The sequence below is a fragment of the Hydra vulgaris genome, chromosome 01, assembly GCF_038396675.1.
Source record: "Hydra vulgaris chromosome 01, alternate assembly HydraT2T_AEP".
In the NCBI taxonomy this organism is placed as follows: Eukaryota; Metazoa; Cnidaria; class Hydrozoa; order Anthoathecata; family Hydridae; genus Hydra; species Hydra vulgaris.
In genome coordinates this window covers 25,561,520-25,589,176 of record NC_088920.1, presented here as the reverse complement: position 1 = coordinate 25,589,176, position 27,657 = coordinate 25,561,520, and the positions used below count along the sequence as shown (strand labels likewise).

The 27,657-nt window shown below is 27.5% G+C and overlaps 2 protein-coding genes across 2 annotated transcripts; both read left to right on the top strand.

Annotated features, from left to right (window-relative positions):
* Nucleotides 1-941: 941 nt before the first annotated feature.
* LOC124810360 (uncharacterized) lies at nucleotides 942-5,784 on the top strand. The gene is made up of 2 exons (XM_065787765.1): nucleotides 942-1,018; nucleotides 4,560-5,784. Exon 2 carries the CDS (start codon nucleotides 4,603-4,605, stop codon nucleotides 5,647-5,649), a length of 1,047 nt encoding a protein of 348 aa, XP_065643837.1. The 5' UTR covers nucleotides 942-1,018; nucleotides 4,560-4,602; the 3' UTR covers nucleotides 5,650-5,784.
* A 10,680-nt stretch (nucleotides 5,785-16,464) lies between these two features.
* LOC136074286 (uncharacterized) lies at nucleotides 16,465-17,611 on the top strand. The gene is made up of 2 exons (XM_065786590.1): nucleotides 16,465-16,910; nucleotides 17,086-17,611. The coding sequence occupies exons 1-2, from the start codon at nucleotides 16,465-16,467 to the stop codon at nucleotides 17,609-17,611; spliced, it is 972 nt and encodes a 323-aa protein (XP_065642662.1).
* Nucleotides 17,612-27,657: the final 10,046 nt, after the last annotated feature.

Genomic DNA, 27,657 nt, shown 5'->3' with positions numbered 1-27,657 from the left:
AAAGCCATGAGGGCTTTAAATGTAATTTGAGGGCTTTAAATGTAAGGGGTCGTCCGTAAAGTGCGAACGCTTTTTTTCGCCCACCCCTTCCTACCCTCCCCCGCATTTTGTCATACGCTTTTTTGAGTACCCTCCACCTCCCTAAAAGTATTTACGCTTTTAACCTACCAACCCAACATTTTGTAATATTTTTTTAATTTAGTGTTTTCATATTATTATATTGACCTACTGCCCGCCCCCCCCCATCTCATATACGCCGTTTGCAGACAACCTCTTCCTCTCCGAGCGTACATACTTTATGGATAATCCCAAAAGGGGCTCCATAAAAAGATTGTGGTGACACCAGTCATCCGTATCATCTTTGAGCCCCAGTCTGTTTCATATACATTATTTGTGTAAAGTAAAAGTTTCATTGTAATTTTTTTATTTTATTTTCATATTAACAGGGTATACATATATATAAATTGTATATATATATAATATATATAATATATATATATATATATATATATATATATATATATATATATATATATATATATATATATATATATATATATATATATATATATATATATAAATAAGTGCATATATATATATATATATATATATATATAAACTCCACACTTTGTTTCATTATATGATTTGATTTATATTTTTATTATAATAACTTGTTATATAATACGAACTTATTCGAACTATATTTTAAACACTTCATATATACTCCTAAAATAACTTTTGTAAAAAAATATTTATTAAATGGACAAGTATCATATTTTTTAAAAAAACAATTTTTTGAAGTTTACAATACATTAGGATAATAATATATAATATTTAGTTAAATATAATACTAAAATATTGAACAAATTTAGTTATTTCCTGTTGAGTCATTTTTTTGAATATAATGTTTAAATATTGATACAAAAAATGACTTTCATAATCGCAAAAGTAATAATTTAGAAGAGATTCTATAATTTATTTTTAAAAAGTTTTTGTTCAAACAATGAAGGAAGCTCAGGTATTTTTTATTTTTATGCCGTATTTGCCATTTCCTTTTTTTTTTTTTTTTTTGATTACTGCATTTGCCACAAAAAAAAAAAAAGTAAAAACATAACTTTAAATTTGTTATACTAGTCTTTCTAAACTTAAAGATTCTTAAGTAAGGTTCTTTCTGCTAATTCTGCACACCAGTAAAGTGGCAGTAGAAGATAAAAAAGTTTAGTAAACTGAAGAACAATCGTAAAGTAAACTGAAGATGGTAAAAAATTCTCTCCGTTCGACCTTGAGCCAAGATTGCGTTACTGACCTCTTAGTTGTTTTGATTGAAGAACACTTGGTTGAAAAGGTGAGCTACGTTGATGATATCGATAATTAGGCTGCCAGGAAAGCTCAAAAAATTTATTTTTAAACCCGAATTAACCTTTCTCGAAGATTTTGTTGATCGACTTTTTGTTTATTGGTTTTAAAACTAATATTTTAATTTGAATGTCAGTTTTGATTAGTTTATACAGAGAATTGGTCGTTACAAAAAAATAAAATGTGCTGTATCAAAAATTGATAATTGATGGATTCGAAAAACCTAAAGTGTTTTAACCTCTTGGTTTGAAATAATGGCGCCGTACTATATTTTTGACCCAGGCGACTTTGGCGCTCTCAAAGACCCTGCTAGTTTGCACTTACTCCCAGTTAGCAATTATGTAAGTTTTTGCAACTGTATAGCACTTATACCAGTTTGCTCTTATGAAGTTCAAAAAACACTTATTCAGCCTCCCGGGTTAAAAATACCCGTTTTCAAAAAACCTTTTTGTATATCGTTATTAAGAACATCTGATGTAATAATATTATTAATAAGAGTAGCTGTATTAATTGCTTCTTTTGTCGGATGATTTATTAAAAGAACCGCTCCTAATTCAAAGATTAAGTCGTTTTTGTTTGGGCTTTGCTCAGCAGTAGTGTAAAGTCAAAGAAAACCGTGGTCAGGCAAGGTAAACCTAGGATCCTATGACCTATTGCCAATGAGGTCATGAGCCGAACTGTGGCGACGCAACAGATATTAAACTGATAAAAATAGATACTTCATCAATACTTCATTTGATGGCTCCGCAAATTTAATACATTTCCTTTGATTCTTTTGCAAAGTCTTCATTAATAAAAATACCCGCTTCTTGTAGATTTTGACAGTTGAAAAAAATTTATTTTAACGTTATAAAATAATAATTTTATTTGTAATGTTCCTCTTTTTTCGAGCCTGATCTACGTGCACGTTCAATAATTATTTTGATTTTAATTTTTAGTTTCTTTGAAAATGTTTATTTCACTATCCTTTCAATCGTTTCAAATTTTACCATGCAACTAGTTTTCACCTTTGATTCTCAGATTAAAAATCGATTTTTGAGGTCAACCAACTTCTAATTTATACTTTAGATGGTATATATCGGTGACAATTTCAAAGCGTTTTTGTTTATTGTGATTTTTATTTCATTTTCTGTTCGTTTGTTTATTTCTGACACATTTTTCTTCATCATCTCTACTTTGAGTTTTAAACTTGGATTTAAACTTTTCTGTTTAAAAAGCCTTCTTAATCTTTAACAATATTGTATATTTTATTCTATTGGTGGTTAAAACAAATTTCAGTTATAATTTTGATATTTACGCTTGTAATCTTTGCAAAAATTATTTCCAGCTCTTCTTGAAGTCTTTATTTTAAGATAATGTGTTTCTATTGACATTTTTAAAAATATTTTTTTGTTATTTTTATTTACTACATCCGTAGTAATTTTTATTTTTATTTTATATGAAATTTAAAAATATTTTCAATGTTTATAGAGCTGTACGTGTACTACAATCCCCCATCCTTCCTCCTACGCCTAATTCTACAATAACGAGACTTGAGAAGGAACGAGGGTCCCTCCTCAATTTCATAATTTGGGGCTATCTAGGAGGTTTTTTTGCAAATTTAAAGAGCATTTTTTTTGTAATACCTAATAGAATTTTTTTTTGATATTTGGACTTAATAGACAGTTTTATTTTTGGGGGAGGGAGGGGGAGGTTGACTTTACACTAGCCACGGCACTGTGTAAACATGGGTGTATATATATATATATATATATATATATATATATATATATATATATATATATATATATATATATATATATATATATATATATATATATATATATATATATATATATATATAAATTATGTTAGTGTATTCTACAAACAGAGTGCTCAATGTTCTTATAGAACAGAGCAATAATAAATATAATATAATCACTTATCTAATTTTTTCTTTCTTCTGCACAGTGTTTCTACATCAGTAGGTTCATCATGAAGTATGTCTAAACATTAAAAAATTTAACCCTCCGTACAGCAAAATGTTTCAACAATCATTGGAAAAGCGTTTTTAAAATTAGTTAACAAACATATTAAACAAAATTTTTAACAGTTATAAAAGGCCATAATTTTGCATTGATTAATAAAAATGAATTTTTCAACGGAAAAAATACTGAAAATTGTAACTGCAAGCAAAAACTTGATTGCCCTATAAATGGCAAATGCTTATCAAAAAATATTATTTAAAAATGCATCGTTTCCTCGCAAAACAACCCTGATAAACAATATATTAGCTTAACCAAGGGCAAATGGAAAAAACGCTATGCCAACAACAAACAATCTTTTAAACATAAAAAATATTCAAAAAAGACTATGCTGTCTAAATATATTTGGCAACTAAAAAAAAAAAGTATTAATTTTAAATTAAACTGGTCTATCCTAAAAACTGCGCCTGCCTATAATAACATTTCCAAAAATTGTATACTATGTTTACAAGAAAAATTTGAAATTATTACTCATTTGGACCAAGAAAATTTAGTAAATAAAAAATCAGAATTAATTTCTAAATGCAGACATGAATATAAGTTTCTTTTAAAAAACTATAAAAATAAATGACCAGTCCAAATTTATCCAAACTCTAAAGAATTCTTTTCATGAATTTTTAATTATCTAATGTAGTTAATGCAACTTCCTGGTTGCAAAATACTACAGCTATTACATGATTAATTATAACAATTCCCAAACTTTCCTGGAACCTACTGATAGAGAAACACTGTGTAGAAGAAAGAAAAAATTAAATAAGTGTTTATACTAATTTATATATATATATATATATATATATATATATATATATATATATATATATATATATATATATATATATTTATTTATTTATTTATTTATTTACACAATGACTAAATTATATTATAATTAACAATGTAATATAATTAAGTCAGATATGCAACTCAGCATATATAACCAAATTATTCGGTAAAAAGTGAATCATAAACGGAAAAAATTAAAGGGGTAAGGGATGGTGCAGTGAAAAGTATTTAAATTGATTAAGGGTTTAGTTGGAGTAGCCTATTTCATATGTATATTCTTAAAATAACCAATTAAGCTATTACATCATAATCAATTATAGAAATAAGGTTTGCTAAAAGATTCACATTTTATCTAATACTAAATTGATAAAATGTTTTAAAACAAACTTATACATTTAGAAACATACAGAAAAAAAAAGATGAATGAGAAGAAGATAAGACAATGACTAAAGTTAGAAAAAAGTCTTTTAGCGAGCATAAAAAAATAAAAAGCGATAGAAAAAAAGCTTTAGGCGGAACTCTTTTTTGGGATATTCCACAACAAGAAGAAAGAAAAATTATTACACAATGGTCACAAAAGAGAAAACTCAAACTCTTAAGTAACCGCAGTTTTTATTATAAAGGAGTGCTGCAGTACACTTTCACTTTAGAAACACTAATTAGTTTTGCTAAAAATTTCAACTTTATGGTAATTATCCAGATTATTATTGCTATAGTTTCGGTGTATTTATCAAACCTTTTTGATTTATCTGTTGACGTCGATGTTAACTTGTTTGTAACTCCAATTGTGTTTCCATTGGCATTTTCAATCAATGCTGATTTTCAAAGAAGAGAAAAAGTTTTAGATGATATTGCAAACTTTAAATCTGCAGGTATGTCTTGGTTTATTAGCTTGCGAGATTGGAGAGTCGATTCAAACTTAGACATGAAATGGTTTCATCATGTTCATCAAAAATTGCAAAGTATGCTCTTTAACATGAGAGAATATCTTTTAACTAAAAAACTTTGTCGGCGCAGCGTTATATTAGAAGCAATTTATGAAGACTTTAGCGATGCCAACCAGTTAGTTGAATGCGTTAGAAAAAGCAAACTTCAGTTAAATTCTCCTCTTGTGGCTAGAGTTTACTTGGCATTGTTGTCAATATTTACTTCGTTCGAGCGTTTACGAATTATTCGCGAATACCGTTCACCGCGTTCAATTCGTTCGTTTAACAAAGTTCTCATTTTTTTTCTTCCAATGATTTTATCTCCTTACTTTCATCATGTAGGTGTTATGAATAAAAGCAAATGGGCGCCATATGTGTTTTCAGTATTATTAACCTTTTTTTTCTCTGCTTTACAAGGAGTACACGATATATTAGATGATCCTTTTAATGGATTAAGTGAGGATGATATCAAACTATCTTCTGTAGATGAATGGTTGCTTCATTCACTTGAAGTAGTTAAACATAGATCTTTTTCAATTAGGCAAAACACTCCAAGAAGTTAAAAATATTTGAAGTCATATTTTTAAAACTTTTAACAGCTTTATGTTTGTTATATTTAACCTTAAAATAAATATTTTAAAAAGGATACACCAGTAAATGTAGTAGTAGTAGTAGTAGTAGTAGTAGTAGTAGTAGTAGTAGTAGTAGTAGTAGTAGTAGTAGTAGTAGTAGTAGTAGTAGTAGTAGTAGTAGTAGTAGTAGTAGTAGTAGTAGTAGTAGTAGTAGTAGTAGTAGTAGTAGTAGTAGTAGTAGTAGTAGTAGTAGTAGTAGTAGTAGTAGTAGTAGTAGTAGTACTAATACTACTACTACTTCAGCATTGAGAAATAGCAACTTCATGGTTCATCTAACCAATCTGCAATTTAACACATGACTAACTGTATATGTTTCAAAGCAGAAAAGTTCACACAACACTTAATACAGGACATAATATTAACATAAAACATACTTTTCTAAAATACATCAAAGTGTATGTAAACATTATCAAAAGCTTAAAACCTCATTAAAATAAACTAGACTACCAGGCTCCAATCATTTCAAATTTTTGAAAAGCATCCTTATTTAACATAAAGATAAACATATAAAAATTTGGACTATGCCCCATGTCTAGAAATCCGCTATCTCAAACACCAAAATAGATGCATCCGCTCCTGTTTTGCTCACTGAGACTGGTTTTTTAACGCTGATATTAGTCATCACTTCCAAATACACGTTAAAATATGTCTTTAAAGCAAAATCTGAAGAACATCTAGCATAGAAGCTCTAACGACCTAATGTTATACGTCTAAAAAACTATTCACAAACTATTCAAAATTTATACAGAAGTTTTTCTAAAATATTTATTGTAATAATAATTAAACAAATAATTATATTTTAGAGATATGGAGTCAGATTTTCAAAAGTATGGCCATTCAAATAAAGTCTTTGATGTTTTCTTAAATATATTTTCATGATATTTACGACAAAGCATGTTTATAAGAATTAACCATAACTAAAATAAAAACATGACTCAATTCACGTATGGATAAAAAACATATAAAATCTTCAAAAAATAAACAAAATTTTAAAGAATTTATAAAAAACCAGACTTGCAGATAATGAAAAAAGATAAAAAATAATAATTTTGCAAAAATCTGAAGAAACCTAAAAAAGGGAACAAGTTTGACGGTGAATAAATCGTGATCCCTTATTAAAAATATAATTAACGTTATGATTAAAGATATAACTAACGATACAATTAACGATACCATTAACGATATAATTAAAGATACAATTAACACAATGGCTAATGTCTACCTCGATGAATAAACATTAAAAATTTTGAAATTTATTTTCCTATACAAATTTCCAAAGTGTTGAATGTTTTAAAAAAACTGGTCCAAATCTTGCTAAAAAAGATCATGACCACGTCAAGTTCATTTCGAATATATCTTAAGTTTTGAATCATGCTATACTGCACGATAGCAACATTACCATACACAGAATAAAACATTTTTTTTTGTTGTTTTTTTTTAAAAAAAAACAACAAAAAAATCACAAAAAAAGATTTTTATCTTACAAAGATTGTTGAAGTAGGTCACATGAATAAATAAATAATAAATAATTATTAAATAATAATATTAAATTAAATAAATAATAATACATCAATAAAACAATCACCTAGTTTTGATGACGTTTCTTGTAATTTAGTTATTTTAAACAAAAATGACATTTGTCGATCTCTGTCTCATAATAAAACTTACAATAAAATAAGGATACTATCTTTAAAGCACTAAACGTTGCAAAGGTATACCCAATTTTTGAATGAACGATCAATAAGATATTGTTAACTACAGTTCTTTATCAGTACTTTCTGTATTCTCGAAAATTCATGAACGCGTAATTTATAAAACCTAAATTATATAACCTATAACCAATTTACAACACGAAACTGTTTTTTACACAAAACAATTTAGTCCTTAAGAAAACAATTGAACTAAGCATGCAATTACTAAAATTGTTAACTTAATTAACTAATTGTTTTGATAATAATAACTTCACTCTTGATTTTTTTATTAATTTATCAAAAGCGGTTTATGATCACCTCAATCTTTTAGAAAAAACAAAACGCTACTGAGTAATACTTGAAACTTACGTTTGGATAAAATGTTACCTCGCTGAAAGAAAACAATATGTTATTATTAACAATTTTGATGAACTAAATATTATGTGAGGACTTCTGCAAAGGTCATTACTTTTTCACTTTTTTTAAAAGTTTCGTTAATGTTGAACTAACATAATACTCGATCTACAGGTAGATTTAGAAAAATTTTTTTTAAATCAAAATTTAATTTTTAAAAAGATTCTTTATTTCCTTTCAAGGTTCGATGGTGATCAGTGGAACCATTTCATAAGCCTCAGTTTTAAACTTGGAGAAGCCAATACAGCTCAAATATTCAAATCCAACATAATTACAGTTATTGTTAAGGTTACTGATAACAAGATTCTTACTCAGATTTACCCGGTGGGAAATGAGCTTGCGACTAGCCAGCAAATAGCTGGCTATAGATTGTCGCTACCTTTGGATAAAAGACGCATTTAAGACGTAAGAAATACGTAGTAATATGTTTTTCTTAAGTTTTAGATGTTTTAAACACGTCTTTAGTAATTTAGCTACCATTTTCTAACTAGGTTATTTGCCTCGTAATTAATATTTTATTCTGAAGTCTATATTTTCACAGTTTTTTTTACGTATTTTGTTAATAATCTTTATGTTGGAAATTAATTGTGCATTAATTAATTAATCAAATTACATAAATATAAATAAAGATAAAAAATCTTTCCTTTCCAAAAAGAAATTGCGGTCTGAATCTTTTCATAAACAATTTTTTCTTCAAAATTTAAACTTATTTTTAATTAAACTTTGCATAAATGCTACAACCCATTCAACTATGTCATGTTTTACTTGACAAAAAATTGTTTGACAACTGTATGAATCTGCAACCCTTTATGTATAAATAGCGAAATTTATATCGTAAATTGTTTTAAATAAATTCTATATTTGTGCTAAAATGTTTTTCCTCGTATTTCTTTCAGTTTGTTTGTCAACTTCTTTGTTGTGCATACCCGATTGGTATAAGTTTACTTAATTTTATCGCAACCGTGACTGAAAATACTACGCTAGTAAGTTGAACAATAACAAAACTCTAGTAAATTGAGCAACATGTTCGTTGTTCGTTTATACTAAAAATAGTTTAAGTATTAAACTCATACACTTTGTAAATAACAAGCTTTGTTATTATTGTAATATTATGTATAAGGAAGATAGAATTGCAAAAGTGTACCACTTTTTTTATTCGTGAAAATATGGTGTTTACTGACAAACAAGGAAATCAGGTGCCATATGTTTTAAGTGTCGTTGTTTTTAACAACAACTTCGTGATATCATATAATTGATTTATAAACAATAAATAATTTTAAACTACAATAAAAAAAACGTTTAACAAAACAGTTTAAAGCGAAACGTACAATTAAAAATTATTTATTGTTTTATTGTACAGCCAGTTTAATAATAATCTTTTAATTTTTTAAACAAGTTTTCTTTTAAAAATTAACCTGTGTCAATTCTAATCCGCGTACACCCCTCATCTTTATCCTTTGTGGGGATCAGCCGGTGACACATGCACGCAATAAGCCTTTTAAAGTTTATTTTCGGTAAGTGCAAACCGTTGAACTCGGCATCGTCAAAGATTACGCATTTATTTTTTTTAATTTTTTTTCGTAGAATTATTTTTTGTAATTAATGTTCTATCAAATTCTTTTTATTATAATATTATTTTAATAAACAATAAAGTTCTTCATTATATTTTGTTTTTGTTTGTTTTTCTTAAAAAAGAACTAAAACTTCTTTTAATTTTTAAATTTGTTAATAAAACCTTATTATATATTTACCTATAAATTAAAATAAGAATAAAAAAAATATTTAAACTTAACCGACAAGAAATACTTCGGCTCAATAAGATTTCTTTTACATAAAGAAGACATCGTTGGTTAATTTTTTAATAGCAACATTAGTTTTTTACGGATGAAGAAATATTTTGTATTAATTATTCTTTACATTTTTTCATTAACATATCTTGTTTATTGAAACTTATATATTTGCAAATAGGTTGTGTTTAGTTTAACTTTTTAACTTTACCTGCGTGTATGAACTTTGTGTTGTTATGATAGTAGTATAAAAAGCGGGTTCTGGCTCATTTTTTTCAACCATATCCCTATCCATATTCTCATATCATATTTCAACTATCTCAACTATAATATATTAATATATTATGGTTACATCAATTTCATAGCTGAAATCTAACTTAAGCGTAAATGAAATCTACTTTGCATTAGGTCTTTTAGACCCATAAGAAGTAGTTCTTCGAACTTAGCTACGCATAATAGTAAATTACTCCTTTAAATAAAGAAAGCATTTCTATTACATCAGACTTATCAATTCTTTATTATCAACCCATGAGTTGAACGAATCAGGATACCCATACCACTTTACTAATGATTTGTTTTTAAGTTTGCGAATAACTTTTTCAATCCTAAATATGCTTTGATCCGTTTTTTGCATTTCTTGTTCATAAAAAGTACCTTGTATTTCTTCACTATTACAGTCAGTTAATTTATAACTTGGTGGATCTGTGAACTGAACTTATGACACTGTAAAAACTTCTTCAGTCCATCTCGGCGTGTATCCTTTTTCAAACGTTACTTTCTTTTTAGTTATCCTAACTCTATCACCAATTGAAAATTTTGGTCTTACAGACTTTGATCGTACATTTCTATTTAGATTGAACCAAACAATATTTTTATTATTTTTATCGCTAGCTTCAACTGGTGTCATTTTAATTGAAGTATGCTTTGTGTTGTTGTATTTATTTACTATTTCATCTAAGACGTCAATATATTTTCCAGTAGAATTAGCTGAAAAGTACTTAAACATTTTATCTTTCATTGTTCTATTCCATCGTTCAACTACACAACTTTTTTCTTCATTTTCAGTTGAGTATAAATCAACAGCTAAATTTCTTTTTGCTGTGTCATTGAAGTATTTATAAGCAAGATCGTGATGGTAAGCTGCATTATCAACTCTATTTATAGGTTTACTCCATTCTTTATATGCGTCAGTAGAAGTTAATCGTTCATCTAAATTAGTACCAGGACCTGCAAAGTTCATTCCAGGTAAATGCATTTCACCAGGGAACTTTGCCCATGGTAATTTTGTTTTTTTAGTTATTAAATTAATTGAACTAACTAAATCACCTCCGTGCAAAGCTGACACAAATTGAGTTTTTAACCTTCCACAAATTTCCATAATCAAGCGCAATTTCCAAGTTGCATATTTCTATTGTTTTTACTCACAACATTTTGCAAGTTTAGTGTATTTGTTTTTTTTTCTACATTTAACGCAGTACATTTTATATATAAAAAAATTTTTTTTTATATAAAAAATCTTGATATATAAAAAATGGATAATATAAATTTGTCATAGAATGCGAATAGCAATAAGAGAAATAATAATTAGTTGTTTCCTAAGAGTATAAGAGGAATTATTGTTGGAAAGTCGGGTTGTGGAAAAACTACTTTATTATTGAATTTACTTTTGAGACCTGGTTGGTTAGACTATAATAATTTACAAGTTTTTGTAAAATCTTTTTTTCAACCAGAATACAAAATATTAAAGCAATCTTTTGAACAAAAATTACCAAAAGAAGTTATTCTTGAACTATTTAGGTTTAAAGACGATATAAAAAAATCAAATGAAAATCCAGATTTTGTAATTAAAGAAGTTTCAAAAAATTTGAAAGATAAAGCAGATATGGAGTGTAAGTTTTTTGAAATAGATGAAGATGTACCAAATCCTGAGGATCTTGATATTAACAAGAATAATTTGATGATATTTGATGATTTGCAATTAACAAAACAAAATAAGTGTGAAAAATGTTATACAAGAGGAAGACATAGTAATGTAGATTGTTTCTATCTTGCACAAAATTATTTTATGTTACCTTGACAAACTATTAGAGAAAATGCCAATTTTGTTTGCTTATTTCCTCAAGATTCAAAGAATTTAGGTCATATCTATAGAGATCATGTTTGTAGTGATATGAACGAAGATGAGTTTAAAAGATTTTGTAAGCATGCTTGGTCAGAACCTCATGAATTTGTTGTTATAGATTTATCTTCTAAAATAGATAATGGAAAATATAGAAGTAGATTAGATAATTTTTATTTTCCATCTAAAGTTTAAAATAATTTTTTCGTATATAAAAAATGTATATAATATTGAATGATAAAAGTAGTCATATAAAAGAGAAGTTTGCTCCTATTATACAACTAAGTGAAGATAAAGATTATTAAATGGCATTAGTTGGTCTTGATACATTTAACAGTTTTCCAAATGTTGATTCTTCAAATAACAATTTTAGATATAGTTCAGATAACGGAGCAACTTGGATAGATATAAACATTCTAGAAGGTAGTGATGAGATTGATGATATAAATAAGTATATTGTGGAAAAATTATTGAAAATAGTAAAACTATTAATGGAATTGAAACTAGTATTATATTTTCAGCAGATAATAATACATTGAAAACAACTTTAAATATTGAAGCTGGTTATAAAGTTGATCTTACACCTATAAATTCAATTAGATCTATTCTTGGTTTTAACAGTCAAGTATATTCAACTGGATCTCATGAATCAGATAATATAGTAAACATTTTAAGTATTAATAGTATAAGTGTAACAAATGATATAATACCATCATCCTATGTAAATAAAACAACAGAAAACGTTATATATTCATTTTCAATTTTTCAAGAAAATTTTTCAAGAGCCATTAAACTTAATTTACTTACCAATAACACTAAAAACAATTTCAAAGATGGAGACTAAATTGGATGATCAAGATGGAAATCTGATAAATTTACGAGGAGAAAAATTAGCTATTAGATTTCATATAAGAGAAAAAAAAAATCTATTTTTTTTATAATGCATATAAAAACAAAATGAGTAAATATACTAATATTAAAGTAAATCTTTCACAAAACCAAATAGAAAAAATTAAAAATGCAATTGAATGTGGTATTGAAGCTAGTATTAAGTTATCACATTCAGATTTAAATGGTGAGCATGTATTAGCTGTAACAACAACACAATTTAATAGAATTAGAAAAGCATGTGAAAAAGGTACTGGTGTATCGATTATTTTAAGTAAAACTTAACTGTTGCACAATTCTAAAATAGAGGGTGGATTTATTAGTGCACTTTTACTCTTTCTTGGTACTTAAGCATCAAGAGTTATACCACCACTTGCAACAGGACTGCTTTCAGGAGTAGGTTTAGCAGCTGGATCAACTATGATTAATAAAATTGCTGGAAATGGTATTGTGTACATGAAAAAGAATGGACAAGGAGTTAAATTAACATGTGCAGGAACTGGTTTATATTTGAGACCATGGAGTAAAGGAAGTTCTGTAGGTGATGGATTGTACTTACGTGCTGGAAATGGTTATACATCAACAGGATCAGGTTTATTATTAGGACCAAATTCTCCATTTGCCAATATTCCATTTTTAAATATGATTCTTTGATTTTCAAATTATATATAATAAAATTTATATATAATAAAATGTCAAATAGCATGCCAGTGCATAAATTTATAAACAAATATAAACAACCGGAACCATTTCCTATAGTTTTTAAACCACATAAAAATTTACAGCATCCTGCAATATTAATAAATGGAAGATATGATGTATTTGCACAACACGACATTACAATAAAATCTCTATCACATCAATATATTCTTTTAAAGTTTGGTGTAGTAGTTAATAAAGGTGTTGCTTTAGTTTCATTAAAACATGAACTTAGATTAAAAATGTTAAGTTTACAAGATTGTATAATAGCAGAGTCTGTTGATGACATTGTAGTAATTATTAATAATAATTCGGTTGATGATGTAATAATTAAAAAAGGAGATTTTTTTTGTTCTGTTAATCCATTGTGTTAATTTTTTGATTTTTTTATTAAAAATGGAATACAATAATAAAATATACAATAACATTTATTCAGCTATACCTACTGAGAATAACAATATTTACCCTGTTCTTCCTAATTCACCTGAAGAAAAATCGTATCGGTTACAAAAAATTGGCGAGATTCAAAAAGAAATAGAGCGTGAGAAAGAAAAGAGAATAACGCTAAGTAAAAAATATCATAGAGCTGTAAAAATAATTTCTGCAATTGATAATGCATTACTAGCAAGCACTATGGCACTTTGAACTATTGGAATTGGTTTTTTATCAACAATCATTGCAGCACCAGTAGTTATTGCATGTGAAGGTGCAGCATTAGGAGCAGGTGTGTTATCAATAATAGGAGGACAAATTAATAAAAAAATGAATTTAAAAGCAGAAAAGCATGAAAAGATTAAAGTGCTTGCTGATTCAAAACTAAATACAATAAGCAATTTTATTTCTAAAGCTTTAGTAGATGGGCATATAGATGATAAGGAATTTGAGTTAATACTTGGTGAACTTGAAAATTTTCAGACAATGATGGAGCAAATTAGAATAAAAGTTAAAAATGAAATTGATGAACAAACAAAGTTGTCACCAATCGACCAAGGGAGAGAAGAAGCTATTAAAGTAATTCATAGTAGGTTCAATAAAAAAATAGTCACTTAATATTTTATTGACAAATAATAAGACATGCAACATTTATATCCGTTCTTTTTAGAATGTAGTAAACGTGAAAGAGATTTGAATAAAAAAAAATATTTGGAACTTCTTGGATTTGGAAAAGGAGGTTTTATTGTTGATTCAGGAAGTCACTCTATATTTATCACTGATTGTGGAAACTTTCAGATACCATCAACTTATGGTGATGATGAGAGAAATAAACTTTATAAACTTATCTGGAATGAAGATAGTGATTTTTATTGTGTAGAAAGAGACATTAAAGAATCACTTAAACAATGGAATAATGTTAAAAACAGGATAAATTAAGAATTATAGATAAATATGTACTTCAATTAGAGTGTGATTTCAAAGAAAAAAAACTAATAAAAAGTATTTTATCAATGGCACTTATATTAAGATTATTAGAAACAAATGATATCATTTATAAAGACTTTGAGATTAAAAATAATTGTGGAACGTTTAATATTGATTATTTAAATAGTTTGCTAAAACGTAAAACGTAACGTAAAACGTAAATCCTAAAACACAACATAAACTTTTATGTTGTGTTTTTAATCTTTTTTATATAAAAACAAAATGTTATTTTTAAAAATTACAGACACTGAAAAGAGATATCAAATTGTAAAAGAATTATCAGAGAGTAAAAAAAGAATACAGCAGAATGATCTTAGTGAAAAGATTGGAGATTCTAATTTGCCGATAGACTTGTCAAAATTGTACAAGCCATTAATTGATAGTCAAATAAAGGAGGATATATCTAAGTTGCAAGATCAAACTAATCAATTTGCTCTTACGTTTTCAAATGCATATCCTGAAATACTTACTTATGGATCTAAAGAAATAATGCCTTCTGATGAATTTTTAAAGTTGGGAAAAATTGCAACAGACTATCTTAGGATGTATACTTATAGTAAAAAGTCTACAGACACTACATTTGGAATACATTCTAAAGAGGGTAAATTTTTTATAGGAAAAGTTCCAATATTAATTAATAATGATGATATAGATATAAATGGAATAAAATACATAGGTACTCCTGGTCTTTGGGAATTACTAACAAAGTCTAATCCTAACAAAGAAATATATAATATAGATGATCTTCACAATTATCGAGATGTAATAATACAAACAGATGCAATTACTTCTGAAAACCCATACAAACCAAAGTCTTCTCGTAGTGTAAAATACAGAGAAACAATATCACCTATTTGGAAGGACATAAAAGAAAATAGGAAGCGTGAATCAAGAGGAAAAGGAATTGGAGGTAGAGTACAAACTATAATTTTTCCTAGTGACCCTGATGCATTAGTTGATCGGCTTTATTTGTGTATAGCTGCATGGAAAGCAGGTAACACTGGAGCAAGAAATGAAGGTGTGATGAAATATTAAGACAAGGTGAAATAAATAGTTCACAGTATAAAGTAATACAAAATCTTTTATAATTATATAAAAAAATATATAGTACATAAAAAAATGCTAACTGTTAATAATAGGAGATATATAAAGAAACATGTTGTTGGAGAAAGTGGTATATTCGAAACTATAAGAGATTTATTTAAACGAATAAAAGCGTCAAATGTAACAAGAGTGTCATCAGCTATGTTGAAGAAGATGGCTGCTACGGAAAAAATGCAATAACTGCTGCTAAATCAGCAGGAAAAGAACTTTCAAAGTCAGCGATAGAAGCTGCTAAAAATGCTACAGTTGAAAAAGGAAAACAATTAATTGATAAAGCGTCATCAAAAATAGCGTCACAACCTGTTAATAATAAAATTGATGAATTAATTTCAAGTTTTGGAGTATCTAAAAGACCTACTTTGCATGGAAAAAATAATGAAGAAGAGGTAATAACAAATATAAATAAAGTGATGATTGGGTCTGCAATAAGATCAGTAAAAAAAGCTCCATGCAAAGGTCGCCCATGCAAAGTATCAAATAAAAATGCTGTAAGAATAGAAGATCTAGTTAAAATGGGTCGCGGCCTTCGACTTGCTTAAATTTAGCTTTCGTAAATTTTTTTATATCGTTTTTAAGAATTGTCAATCAAAAAAAAATTTTTTTATATTGTATATAAAAAAATAAAATGACAACTTCTGAAGTATTTAATTTTACAGAACCGATGGAGATAGATAATGGAATTGAAAGATATGAAGAACATATATATGAACCTACTAATGGCACAAATCTAAATAGTCCTGGAGAAATAAAAATCAACATTAATGAACAAGATTTGTTAACACTTCCATCTAAAGCGTATCTCTTATTTGAAGGGCAATTTGTTAAAGCTGATGGAACAGCTTATGCTAATGCAGATGCAGTTGCTCTTACAAATAATGGCATTATGCATTTATTTAATCGAATAACATACCAATTATCAAACAAAGAGATAGAAGCTGTTAATAATATAGGTCAAGCAACTACAATGTTAGGAATGCTTAATTATGCAAATGACTTTCAATTAGCACAAGGATTAAATCGATTGTGGTATAAAGATAGTACATCAACAGCAGTACTTGCTGATAACACAGGGTTTGCAACAAGACAAGCATACCTAATTCAGAAACCAACTAAAAAAAGGGACATTTTCATTTTGCATAGCTTTAAGACACATTTTTGGATTCTGTGATGATTACGACAAAGTTATTTATGGTCTTAAACATACAATAACTCTTGTAAGACAAAGTGATGACAATGCAATTTTTAGGCTTGCTGGTGTAGCTGCAGAAAAAGTTATTCTTAATAAAATACAACTTCTTATGCCAAATTTGATACCATCAGGTGAAGAAAAAAAAAGACTTATTGATGAAATTAAAAATAAAGTGACCATTCCAGTAAGTTTTAGAAAGGGTCAATGTAATACTACAACTGTTCAACAAGCTACTTCATTTAATTGGGAATTGCCCTCACAGACATCTCCTGAAAATCCGAGATACGTTATTGTCGGATTTCAAACAAATAGAGCTAACGGTGACCAAACTGTCAATGCTTCAATATTTGATCATTGTGACTTGAAAAATATGTTCATTATGCTTAATAATAATCTCAGATATCCTGCTGAAGATGATAATTTGTCATTGCCAAATCAGCAAATTTCAAGAATTTATAGAGAAGTATCTATGTTTAAAGAAAGATATTATGGAATGAACGAATTGATCGCAAAAAGCAATATAAGTCCTTCTGACTATAGAGATTTATACCCAATCTTTGTTTTTGATATTAGTAAACAATAGGGTGGTGCGATTTTGAAAATTTTTGAACTTTGATTTGCCTGAGCAGCAAATCAATATCTTTTGGTGAAAAAAGAACCTTACTCTTTTTTTTTTTAGTTTAGATGAGTTCTTGAGGTTCCTCTTTGGATTCTAAATTTTTGATGGGTCCTAATATTGTTTAAATTTTTTTTTTCTAAACTATATCAACTTGATACTTAAAAGAAGCAAAATAATATGCTGATTTTGAAAATAATATTTGTTTTTATTAAAAAATTAAAATTAAAAAAGTAGAGTTGTTTTTTTCATTAAAAACCCCCGTCCTCAACAAAACGGGGGTTTTAAGGTATATTTTTGCAAGTATTTTTTACTAAAAAAATTTTTCAATAAAATTATTATTTATGAAACAAGCATTTTTTTCTGCTTTTTTTGAGTCCAAGGTTGATATGGTTTAGAAAAAAAAAAATTCACAAATATTAGGACCTGTCAAGAAATTAAATTCCAAAGAGAACCCTCAAGATCTCATCAAAATCAAAAAATATTTTTTTACTTTTATCTTATAATTAATAGACATTGATTCGTGTCTCAGTAATATTGGTTTTTAAACTCTTTTTTTTTTTTGCTATGAAAATCGCTCCACCCTAGTAAACAATCAGAAACATTAAAATCATCAACTATACAAGTACAAATTAGAGCAACATTTAATACAGCTGTACCAGCAAATACTCAAGCATATGCTCTTGTATTATCTGATAATATAACGGAACTTAAAGCAGATGGTAATAGAATTAATTTTGAAAAGTAAATTCTTTTGAAAATTACTTATTATTAAAGAAAAGTTTAAAAAGTTTATTAGAAGAAAATAACATTTCAAAAACATCTGACAATACCGCTACATTGATAATGATTGCAATGGAAAATGGGTTAGTAGATAAAGAATCTATTATGGCTGAAGCGAAAGAAGTAACTGAGAAAAGATCAGTTGGAAGACCTAGAATACATCCAGTAAAAGATGTTGATGAGAAAAGATCAGTTGGAAGACCTAGAATACATCCAGTAAAAGAAGAGAAAAAAGAAATAGATCCAAAATATGAAAGATTAAAAATAATTAAGAAAAAACCAGTCACTATTAAATTAACAAACATCGATACAGAAGAAGAAACAGTATATAAATTCTTATATAGTGCAATGCGTAGAACTGGTCATGGATATAGATATCTTGAAATGCGTGATGGTAAGATTGATAATGGTTATAAGATTGAAATATCAAATTCTGAAAAATTAAAAAAAAATTAAAATATATTAAAAAAAAATCTTTATGTATAAAAATGGGATCTGATAATTTATTTGAAAATCTAAATGCGATTGAATTGTTAAGAAATAATTTAGATAAAGTAAATTGGCATATGTTATCTAAAAATCCAAATGCAATATATTTATTAAAAAATAATTTAGATAGTATATTGTAAGTATATTGGGAATGGTTATCTGAAAATCCAAATGAGATTGAATTAATAAAAGCTAATTTAGATAAAGTAAATTGGAGAAATTTATCTCGAAATCCAAATGCGATTGAGATATTAAAAAATAATCTAAATAAAGTAGATTGGGAAATGTTATCTGCAAATCCAAATGCAATTGAGATATTAAAAAAGAATTTAAATAAAGTAGATTGGTCTTATTTATCTAAAAACCCAAATGCCATTGAAATATTAAAAAATAATTTAGATAAAGTATGTTGGATATTTTTATCTTTAAATCCAAATGCAATTGAGATATTAAAAGATAATTTAGATAAAGTAGATTGGGAAATTTTATCTTTAAATCCAAATGCAATTGAACTATTTAGAGATAATTTAGATAAGGTAAATTGGGATAACTTATCTGAAAATCCAAATGCAACAGAACTATTAAAAGATAATTTAGATAAAGTCAATTGGAGTTTATTATCTGCAAATCCAAATTCTATAGAACTATTAAAAAATAATTTAGATAAAGTAGATTGGAGTTATTTATCAAAGAATCCAAATGCAATTGAATTTTTAAAAAATAATTTAGATAAAGTAGATTGGAAAAATTTATCTAAAAATCCAAACTCAATTGAACTATGAAAAGATAATTTAGATAAAGTAGATTGGAATTGGTTATCTTCAATTCCAAATATCTTCACATATGATTATTTTAAAATTTAATAAAATTAATAAAATCTTGCCATATAGAAATATAGAAGCATTTAAATTTCATATTAAACTTTACACATGAAATATTGACAGGAAAAAAATATTTTGAAAAATGATATAAAGAAAATGAAAATTAAAAAAAATTATCTTGCTATAAAAAAATGGAAAATAAAAAAGTATTATTAAAAGATTTTAAAAAAATCGCTAAAGAGCGAGGAATTAAAGGTTATTCTAGGATGAGTAAAGATGTTCTCAAAAGAGCGTTATCGAACACACAGATGCAATCAGTCGAACAGATGGATACGAAGTATTTACTTGATGAGCCTGTTCCAGATATATCATCAACAATTTTAGCTCCGCACCTTTTCAGCCTATTACACAAATTAGAAAAGAAATAAATAAAAAGATCAATTCTCTTGCAGATTGGATTTTATCATATGTTCCCGATAAAATTAAAAAAACAGCTAATGAAAAGATTGATGAATTAAAATCTACAGTTTCAAATTTGTATCAAAAATATGGAATTAGAAATCCGATAGAATTTATATTATAGAAATCATCTGCTAAAAATGTGACAAAACAATTTACAGCTAATGGGATAAAAGGTTACGATGCTTTATCCTTCATAAATGCTGCTAAAAATAACGCTATTAAAGTACTAAACGAAAATAGAAATTCAATGGTATATATAGTTATCTATTGTGAAATGGAGCGTACTGATATTAAAACAGGAGAAACTATAATCACATCTGCTCAATTTAGAACGAGTAATCAAGTTGTATTAGAAACAACAGATTTACACAACTTTTATGAAACATCAAAGCAGAAAATTTTAGAATCATTATCATTATATCAACAGGCAGGATCAGGTTGGAGATTTGTTTCTGCTGAAAATATGGATATAAATATTATTGAGTATAATCCTATTAAAGCTAAATCATACATTCCACTGGATAAACATTTAGAAACTAAAAAAGCAATAATTAATATAAAGAATGAAGATAATCTATGTTTTAAGTGGTGCATTGCAAGAGCATTAAATCCAACAGATAATCATCCTGAAAGAGTAGATAAAGATCTTAAAGATCAAGCTGAAAAAATAAACTGGGAAAAAATAGATTTTCCAGTATCTTTAAATCAAATTACACAATTTGAGAAGAACAATACAGGTATCAGTGTCAATGTATATGGTTATGAAAATTCAGAAGTTCATATTTTGCACGTATCAAAGAATAATAATCGCAAACATTTAATAGATTTACTATTAATCTCAAATGGCGAAACCAATCATTACTGTTTAATAAAAAAAATTTAAGCAGATTACTTTCATCACAAACATCAAATAAACGTTGCAAAAAACACTATTGTAGAAATTGTTTGTAAGGATTTAATTCTGAAGAATCTTTATCTAATCATAAATCGTATTGTGAAACACTTGATTCAGTACGTATTGAACTTCCACCACCAAATTCAACAATGCAATTTACTAATCACAATAAATCAATGAGAGTTCCATTTGTAGTATATGCCGACTTTGAAAGTTTTATAAAACAAATTGACACTTGTGAACCCAATCCGAATGAATCTTATACTAAACAATATCAAAAACATATTCCAAGTTCATTCTGTTATTATATTAAATGTTTTGATAAAAGTTTTTATCAAAGCAGTCCAGTCACATTTACTGCAAGTAGTGAAACAGATGATGTTGCACAGATTTTTGTTGATAGTTTACAAGAAGATATTAAGAAAATTTGTGATATGATTAAATTTCCAAAAAAAATGATATTTACTTTTGAAAACAAGCATGATTTAATGCAGCAACTGAATGTCACATTTGCGGAAAAGATTTGGATAATGATAAAGTACGTGACCACTGCCATATTACGGGAAAATATAGAGGTGCTGCTCATCAAAGTTGTAATTTAAATTATAAAATTCCAAAATTCTTTCCAGTACTATTTCACAATTTATCTGGTTATGATTCTCACTTATTTATAAAAAAATTATCAGGAGGGAAATTGAGTTGCATACCAAACAATGAAGAAAAGTATATTAGCTTTTCTAGAGAAATTAAAGTCGATGAGTATATTAAAGAAGGTAAGAAATTTGAAGTTAAACGTGAGCTTCGTTTCTTAGATAGTTATAGATTTATGCCTTCTAGTTTAGATGCTTTATCAAAGAATTTAGCAAGAGACCAGTGTAAAAATTTTGGAAAATTATATTCAAAGAAAAAATTAGATTTATTACAAAAAAAAGGCGTATATCCCTATGATTGGGTAGACTCTGTTGATAAATTTAATGAAACCCAATTACCACCAAAAGAATTATTCTTTTCAAAATTGAACGATGAAGATATAAGTGATGAAGATTACTCACATGCACAAACTGTATGGAATGAGTTTCATTGCAAAACATTTAGAGATTATCATGGCTTGTACAACATTTCAGATGCGCTTTTACTAGCTGACGTCTTTGAAAATTTTAGAGATGTTTGTATGAATTGTTATAAATTAGATCCTGCTTGGTATTATACATCACCAGGATTAGCTTGGGATGCAGCATTGAAGAAAACAAAAGTAAAATTAGAACTGTTGAGCGATTACGATATGATCCTAATGATAAAGAAAGGAATAAGAGGTGGAATCAGTATTATATCCAATAGGTTAGGAGCTTCTAATAATAAGTACATGGGTGATGAGTATGACAAAAGCAAAGAATCAACATTCATACAATATCTAGATGAGGCTGTTGTTCTAGATGAGGAGTTTAAAGATGAGGCTGGAGGAGCACAAATTGAAGAATTTGTAGGACTCAGATCAAAGTTGTATTCTTACAAAGCACACGGAAAAGATAACAAAAAATGTAAAGGAGTAAAGAAAAATGTTGTTAAAAAGTATATAACACATGAAGATTACAAAGATTGTTTATTAAATAAAAGAGATCATATTAGGAAAATGAATGTAATAAGATCATATTCACATGAAATTTACACAGAAGAGATCAATAAAATAGCATTAAGCGCAGAAGACGATAAAAGAACTATTTTAGAAGATGGAATACACACATTAGCATATGGACACTACAAACTAAAAGAAAATAAGACAATAGGACAATAAGACAATAGGACAATTAGGCAAAGAGGTCAAGGAGCTCAAGGGGTAGGTGGTAGGGGATACCAAAAATTATTTTTTGAGAAAAAAATAATTTATAAATAAAAATGGAAAATATTTATAAACTTGTCAATGTTGAAGGAATAATTCTACCTAATGAACCACTAACAAATTTTCAATTGATCAAAGCAGCAAAAGTATTAAAAATAAAAAATTTTAAAGGTGTATTTGTAAGAGATCAGTTACCAAAAAATGCACAAAGAAAAGAATGTTGAATATTAAATACAGGAGATTCAAGTACGCAAGGATTTCACTGGATTTGCTGGTACAAAGATAGAGATAAAAAACTAAGTTTTGACTCTTATGGGCTGCCACCTCCTGTTGAAATTGTTAATTATTTAAAAAGTCCTGTTTATTATAACAGTGAAAGAGTTCAGTTTGGAAATGCTTCATTCTGTGGACATTTGTGTCTCTATGTTTTAAAAAAACTAGATGAAGGATATGATTTTCAGAATATTATTAATAATCTATGGTAATTTTTTTTCTTTATATATAAAATGCCTGTTGATAAATTCGGACGTACAACAATTTATTCAACTACAAGTCGAGTAGTTTCAAATGGATTAACAGCATCTCAAGCTGATAGTATGTTTATTAGAAGAGATGGGCAAAATAATGCAACTAATGATATTGACATGAATACAAAAAAATTAATAAATGTAGCAGAACCTACAAATCCAAATGATGCTGCTACAAAGTACTATGTTGACACAATAATACCTAACCCTAGTAGTTTAGAAATAATACCAAATTCAAGTTTAACATGCATGGGAATAAAATCCCAGACTCATGAACCAAATACAGATGGAACAGCAGTTTTTATTCAAAATAGTGGTCCTTGTATTCTCAGAAAACTATGGTTTGAATTTAAAGGAACAAATCCTAATGGAAATGTATCAAGTAAATTCAGATCTCAAACTATACTCATCCACATTTAGATATTTGAACACAACTTATGGTAATGAATATATATTATTGAACACAGCAAGTAATAGAAATGGTGTTTATTTAAAATATATTAAAATGCATGTTATCGGTAAATCTGGAAATTGGTGGGAATCAAGAGTACGCATGTATGACGGAACCGATTCTCCTAAAAACAATGACTCAGTTATTCAACCTTGGACACCGTTTAACTATAGTAATTTAATATTTCCTGGATATGAAAATAATAGCAGATGTATATACTGCTCATCTGGTTTAGTAGATTTTTATCTTTATTTGCAGAATAGCTCTCCTATTACCTCATTTGCTAATAGATCATCTGGACATCAAAATATCAAATTAAAATCAATATCAATCAAAACCAAAAATTGATTCTACAACTACTATCTCTTTTTACAGAAATTTTGGTAAAAATGACTCCATGCCTAGCGTTACTAATAGTAGAAGATTACTAGTGACAATAAACTCTGGTGATGAACAAGTTGGGAAATCTGGAAGTTTTTCTGAGTTAAAAGGAGTAATTTACTATTATGCGTAGATTTCACTTGTGAAATCAATGAGCTTAGATTTCATTTATGCGTAGAACCTCAATGAGATTTCATTTATGAAATTGATGTAAACATAATATATTAATATATTATAGTTGAGATAGTTGAAATATGATATGAGAATATGGATAGGGATATGGTTGAAAAAAATGAGCCAGAACCCGCTTTTTATACTACTGAGAGCATTTAACAAGAATGGCGTCGAACATCGGACCTCTGGGTTCTGAGCCAGAATTCTAACCACTGCGCCACAACTGCTGTAACTGGTATCTTTAAAATTGTGAATAGAGATTCCTGTCAGTTCTTGTAAAATCTTCCACCAAGCAGGACTGCAGCTAAAGAATGCGTAAAGAGTTTTGATGTTACAGGAAAAAGTCTTGATCTCAGGGTAAGATTAAACTGTATGTAGTCATGCATTTTTTTCCATACTTTCAACACAAAGAAAACGTTCTTTTACCTCCCAGCTTTTTTGTTGAAATTGAAGTGCACAAAGCAAAGAATAAAAGTGATTTGTTCTGTGTGTGACACATCCGGCGTTCCATTGGTAATAACCTAAAAGTATCCTGCTTCTCTAACTTCCTTTAAAAGCGCACATTGCAGTGGATGCACACTTGTGTATAAACTCATTCTTGGATTCCCATGAGAGGTTATGGACCTGCATCTCAATTCCTTCTTTTTGGCGACAAGCTATGTTTTCTAGTTTTTTTCTTACTGCTTTGTTATGACTTAAAATCGTTTCCAAAGCTTTAAGAAAATTGGAGTTCACTTATTCTCCTAAAGTGGAAGCTTGACCTGTAGCAATAATAATACAAGAAGCGGTAAAAAAATGCATCGTTGATACAATGCATTTTTTTACCGTTTGGAATCATCCATAAACTATGCAACGCTAAATTTATTCAAAAAACAGAAGTTGGAGATCTTTTGCTCTTTTAAGATGCATTAAACTTTAGGGAAAATTTTTGATCTTTTTTGTTTTGTTTCTTAGTAAAATTTAGCGTTGCGTAAATTATGAATAATTCCTTTTCATTGCCAAATAAAAAATGTAGTTAACTTCTAAAAGCTATGTTTTGTGGTTAAAAAAACAATGCTGCAGCTAGAATCCAGCCACCATGACTCCTTAGGCCCTTAGGCTTGTTTGTTTGTCAAACCAATCTTACTATCATTGTTAACAGTTGTGAACAAAGTCTTCCAGACTTTGGTTGGCAAGGCTGTTTTGATGTGTTTGATTCGATCACTAAGTTTTCTCCAGCCGTCTTTGATTCCACCATTTCAGCGGAAAAAAACATCGATCTCCGGCTAGTCCATGACTTTTTCACCCAAGTAGCTAATTGATATAGTATTCAAGACATAGCATATGTATTTTTACAAATTATACATTATATGCTCTGGCTCAATATGTCGTCACTTTCTCTTACATAAATTGTGCTTGCACTTTAATATTTATTCTTTAAACTGGTATAAGATTAAAATCAATATATTTTAATTTTATATGGTAGATTAGGGTAACATGAGGACCTTAAGCGAAAATTGGAGTATTTTTAAAAATAATTATTTTGGATCCAAAATTTTTGCGAATAAACAATTTTTAGGGATCACTACTCACGATCCACATAGATATTTTGGCACTCAAAATTTTTTCTTAAAAACGCAGAGGTTTTAAAAAAGTAGCAAAAGTGCTCATTTTACCACAACCACTTGGTAATATGAGCACTTTAAATTAGTTCAAAAAATAACATTAATTATGTAAAAATATACCAATTCGACAATTAGAACTAATTTTTGGAATATAATGATTCGTTATTAATAAAACTTATCATCAAAAGATCAAACTTTGAACCACTTTTTGTGGAAGCAATACTGCTATGTTTTCCTCAATAAATAAATAAAAAAAAAAACTAGTCCGTTATTTTTTTTATTTTATTAACTCAAACCTTTGAACGATAACAATTCAAATTTTTTGAATTTAAATCACATAAAAGTATTTAGTATTGTTGAAATATAAATTATTTTACTATGTTTTGTTTTTATTCAAAAAGAAATTAAAACCATTGCTATTTTAGGACTTTAAACTAGGTAATTTCGATGAAAAACACCGGGTATTTTGAGCATGCTCATATTACACAAAAATGGCATCTTTTAATAAAGTCAAAACTAAATATTTCTATGCATTGTTTTTCAAACAAAAATCGATTGGATTTTAAGATAACATATTTTTCTTTATGAAAAAATTAATTTCATTATTTTCGCACCAAAATTTCGTGCCACAGATTTATTTATGCGTGATGATATTATTTTAACAACGCAAAAAATTTAACAGTGTTTTAATTAGATGATAGCCGCTAATTACTGCATATAAATTTACGTTAATTGTACTGATTTCTGTCATCACCACATAGTCGATAAAAAGAAAAAAAACAAAAACTTTAACTTAACTGCTTACATCTAAATAAACTTGAAATATGATCATATTACTCTAATCTACCCTATATATAAAGATAAACACAATATTTATGAGTCTGATGGCAAGTTAAAGGTATAGTCATACGTTTTTGCAGTAGTATGTTTTCAACATTTTTTTTATAAGTAAATAATCAATATTATCAAAAAATGCACAATTAAAAAATTACTTTATAACATGTAATTTTAAAATTGTGTCAAAACATCAAAAAAAAAATTTTTAACACAATTAAGAGACACTGTTGCCAAATGAAAACAAATAAGTTATTAATTTAATTTATTTATTAAACGGATAATTAATTAACTTAACGAATAATTAATTAATTAAACGAGTAATTAATTAATTAAACGAATAATTAATTTTTTTTATTTTTTTTTATTTACACTTTGCCGATAAAAAAAAAATTTACAGTCGTAACTTATAAAAAAATAATTACATGACCGGGGTTAGAAGAAGACAAATTTAGTCTTATCATTAAGCCCCAAATTAATTAAACGAATTTTAATTAATTAAACGAATAGCGCGTTTTTGAAGATAGCAAAGACGTTATAATTTACTTTTTCCTGTGCTTCCATAGGTAGTTGTTGCATAATCTATATAACTGTGAAAGAATGAGTAAAGTTGTGTTAAACTTTTTTTTATTTAAATATATTCTGGTCTTGTATAAGATTTCAATTCTTTTGGAAACTTTGGCGCAAATTTAGTTAATACGGTTTTTTTTCCGTTAAGAAAAACTCCTAAAAGTTTTGTCAGCCATTTTTTATTA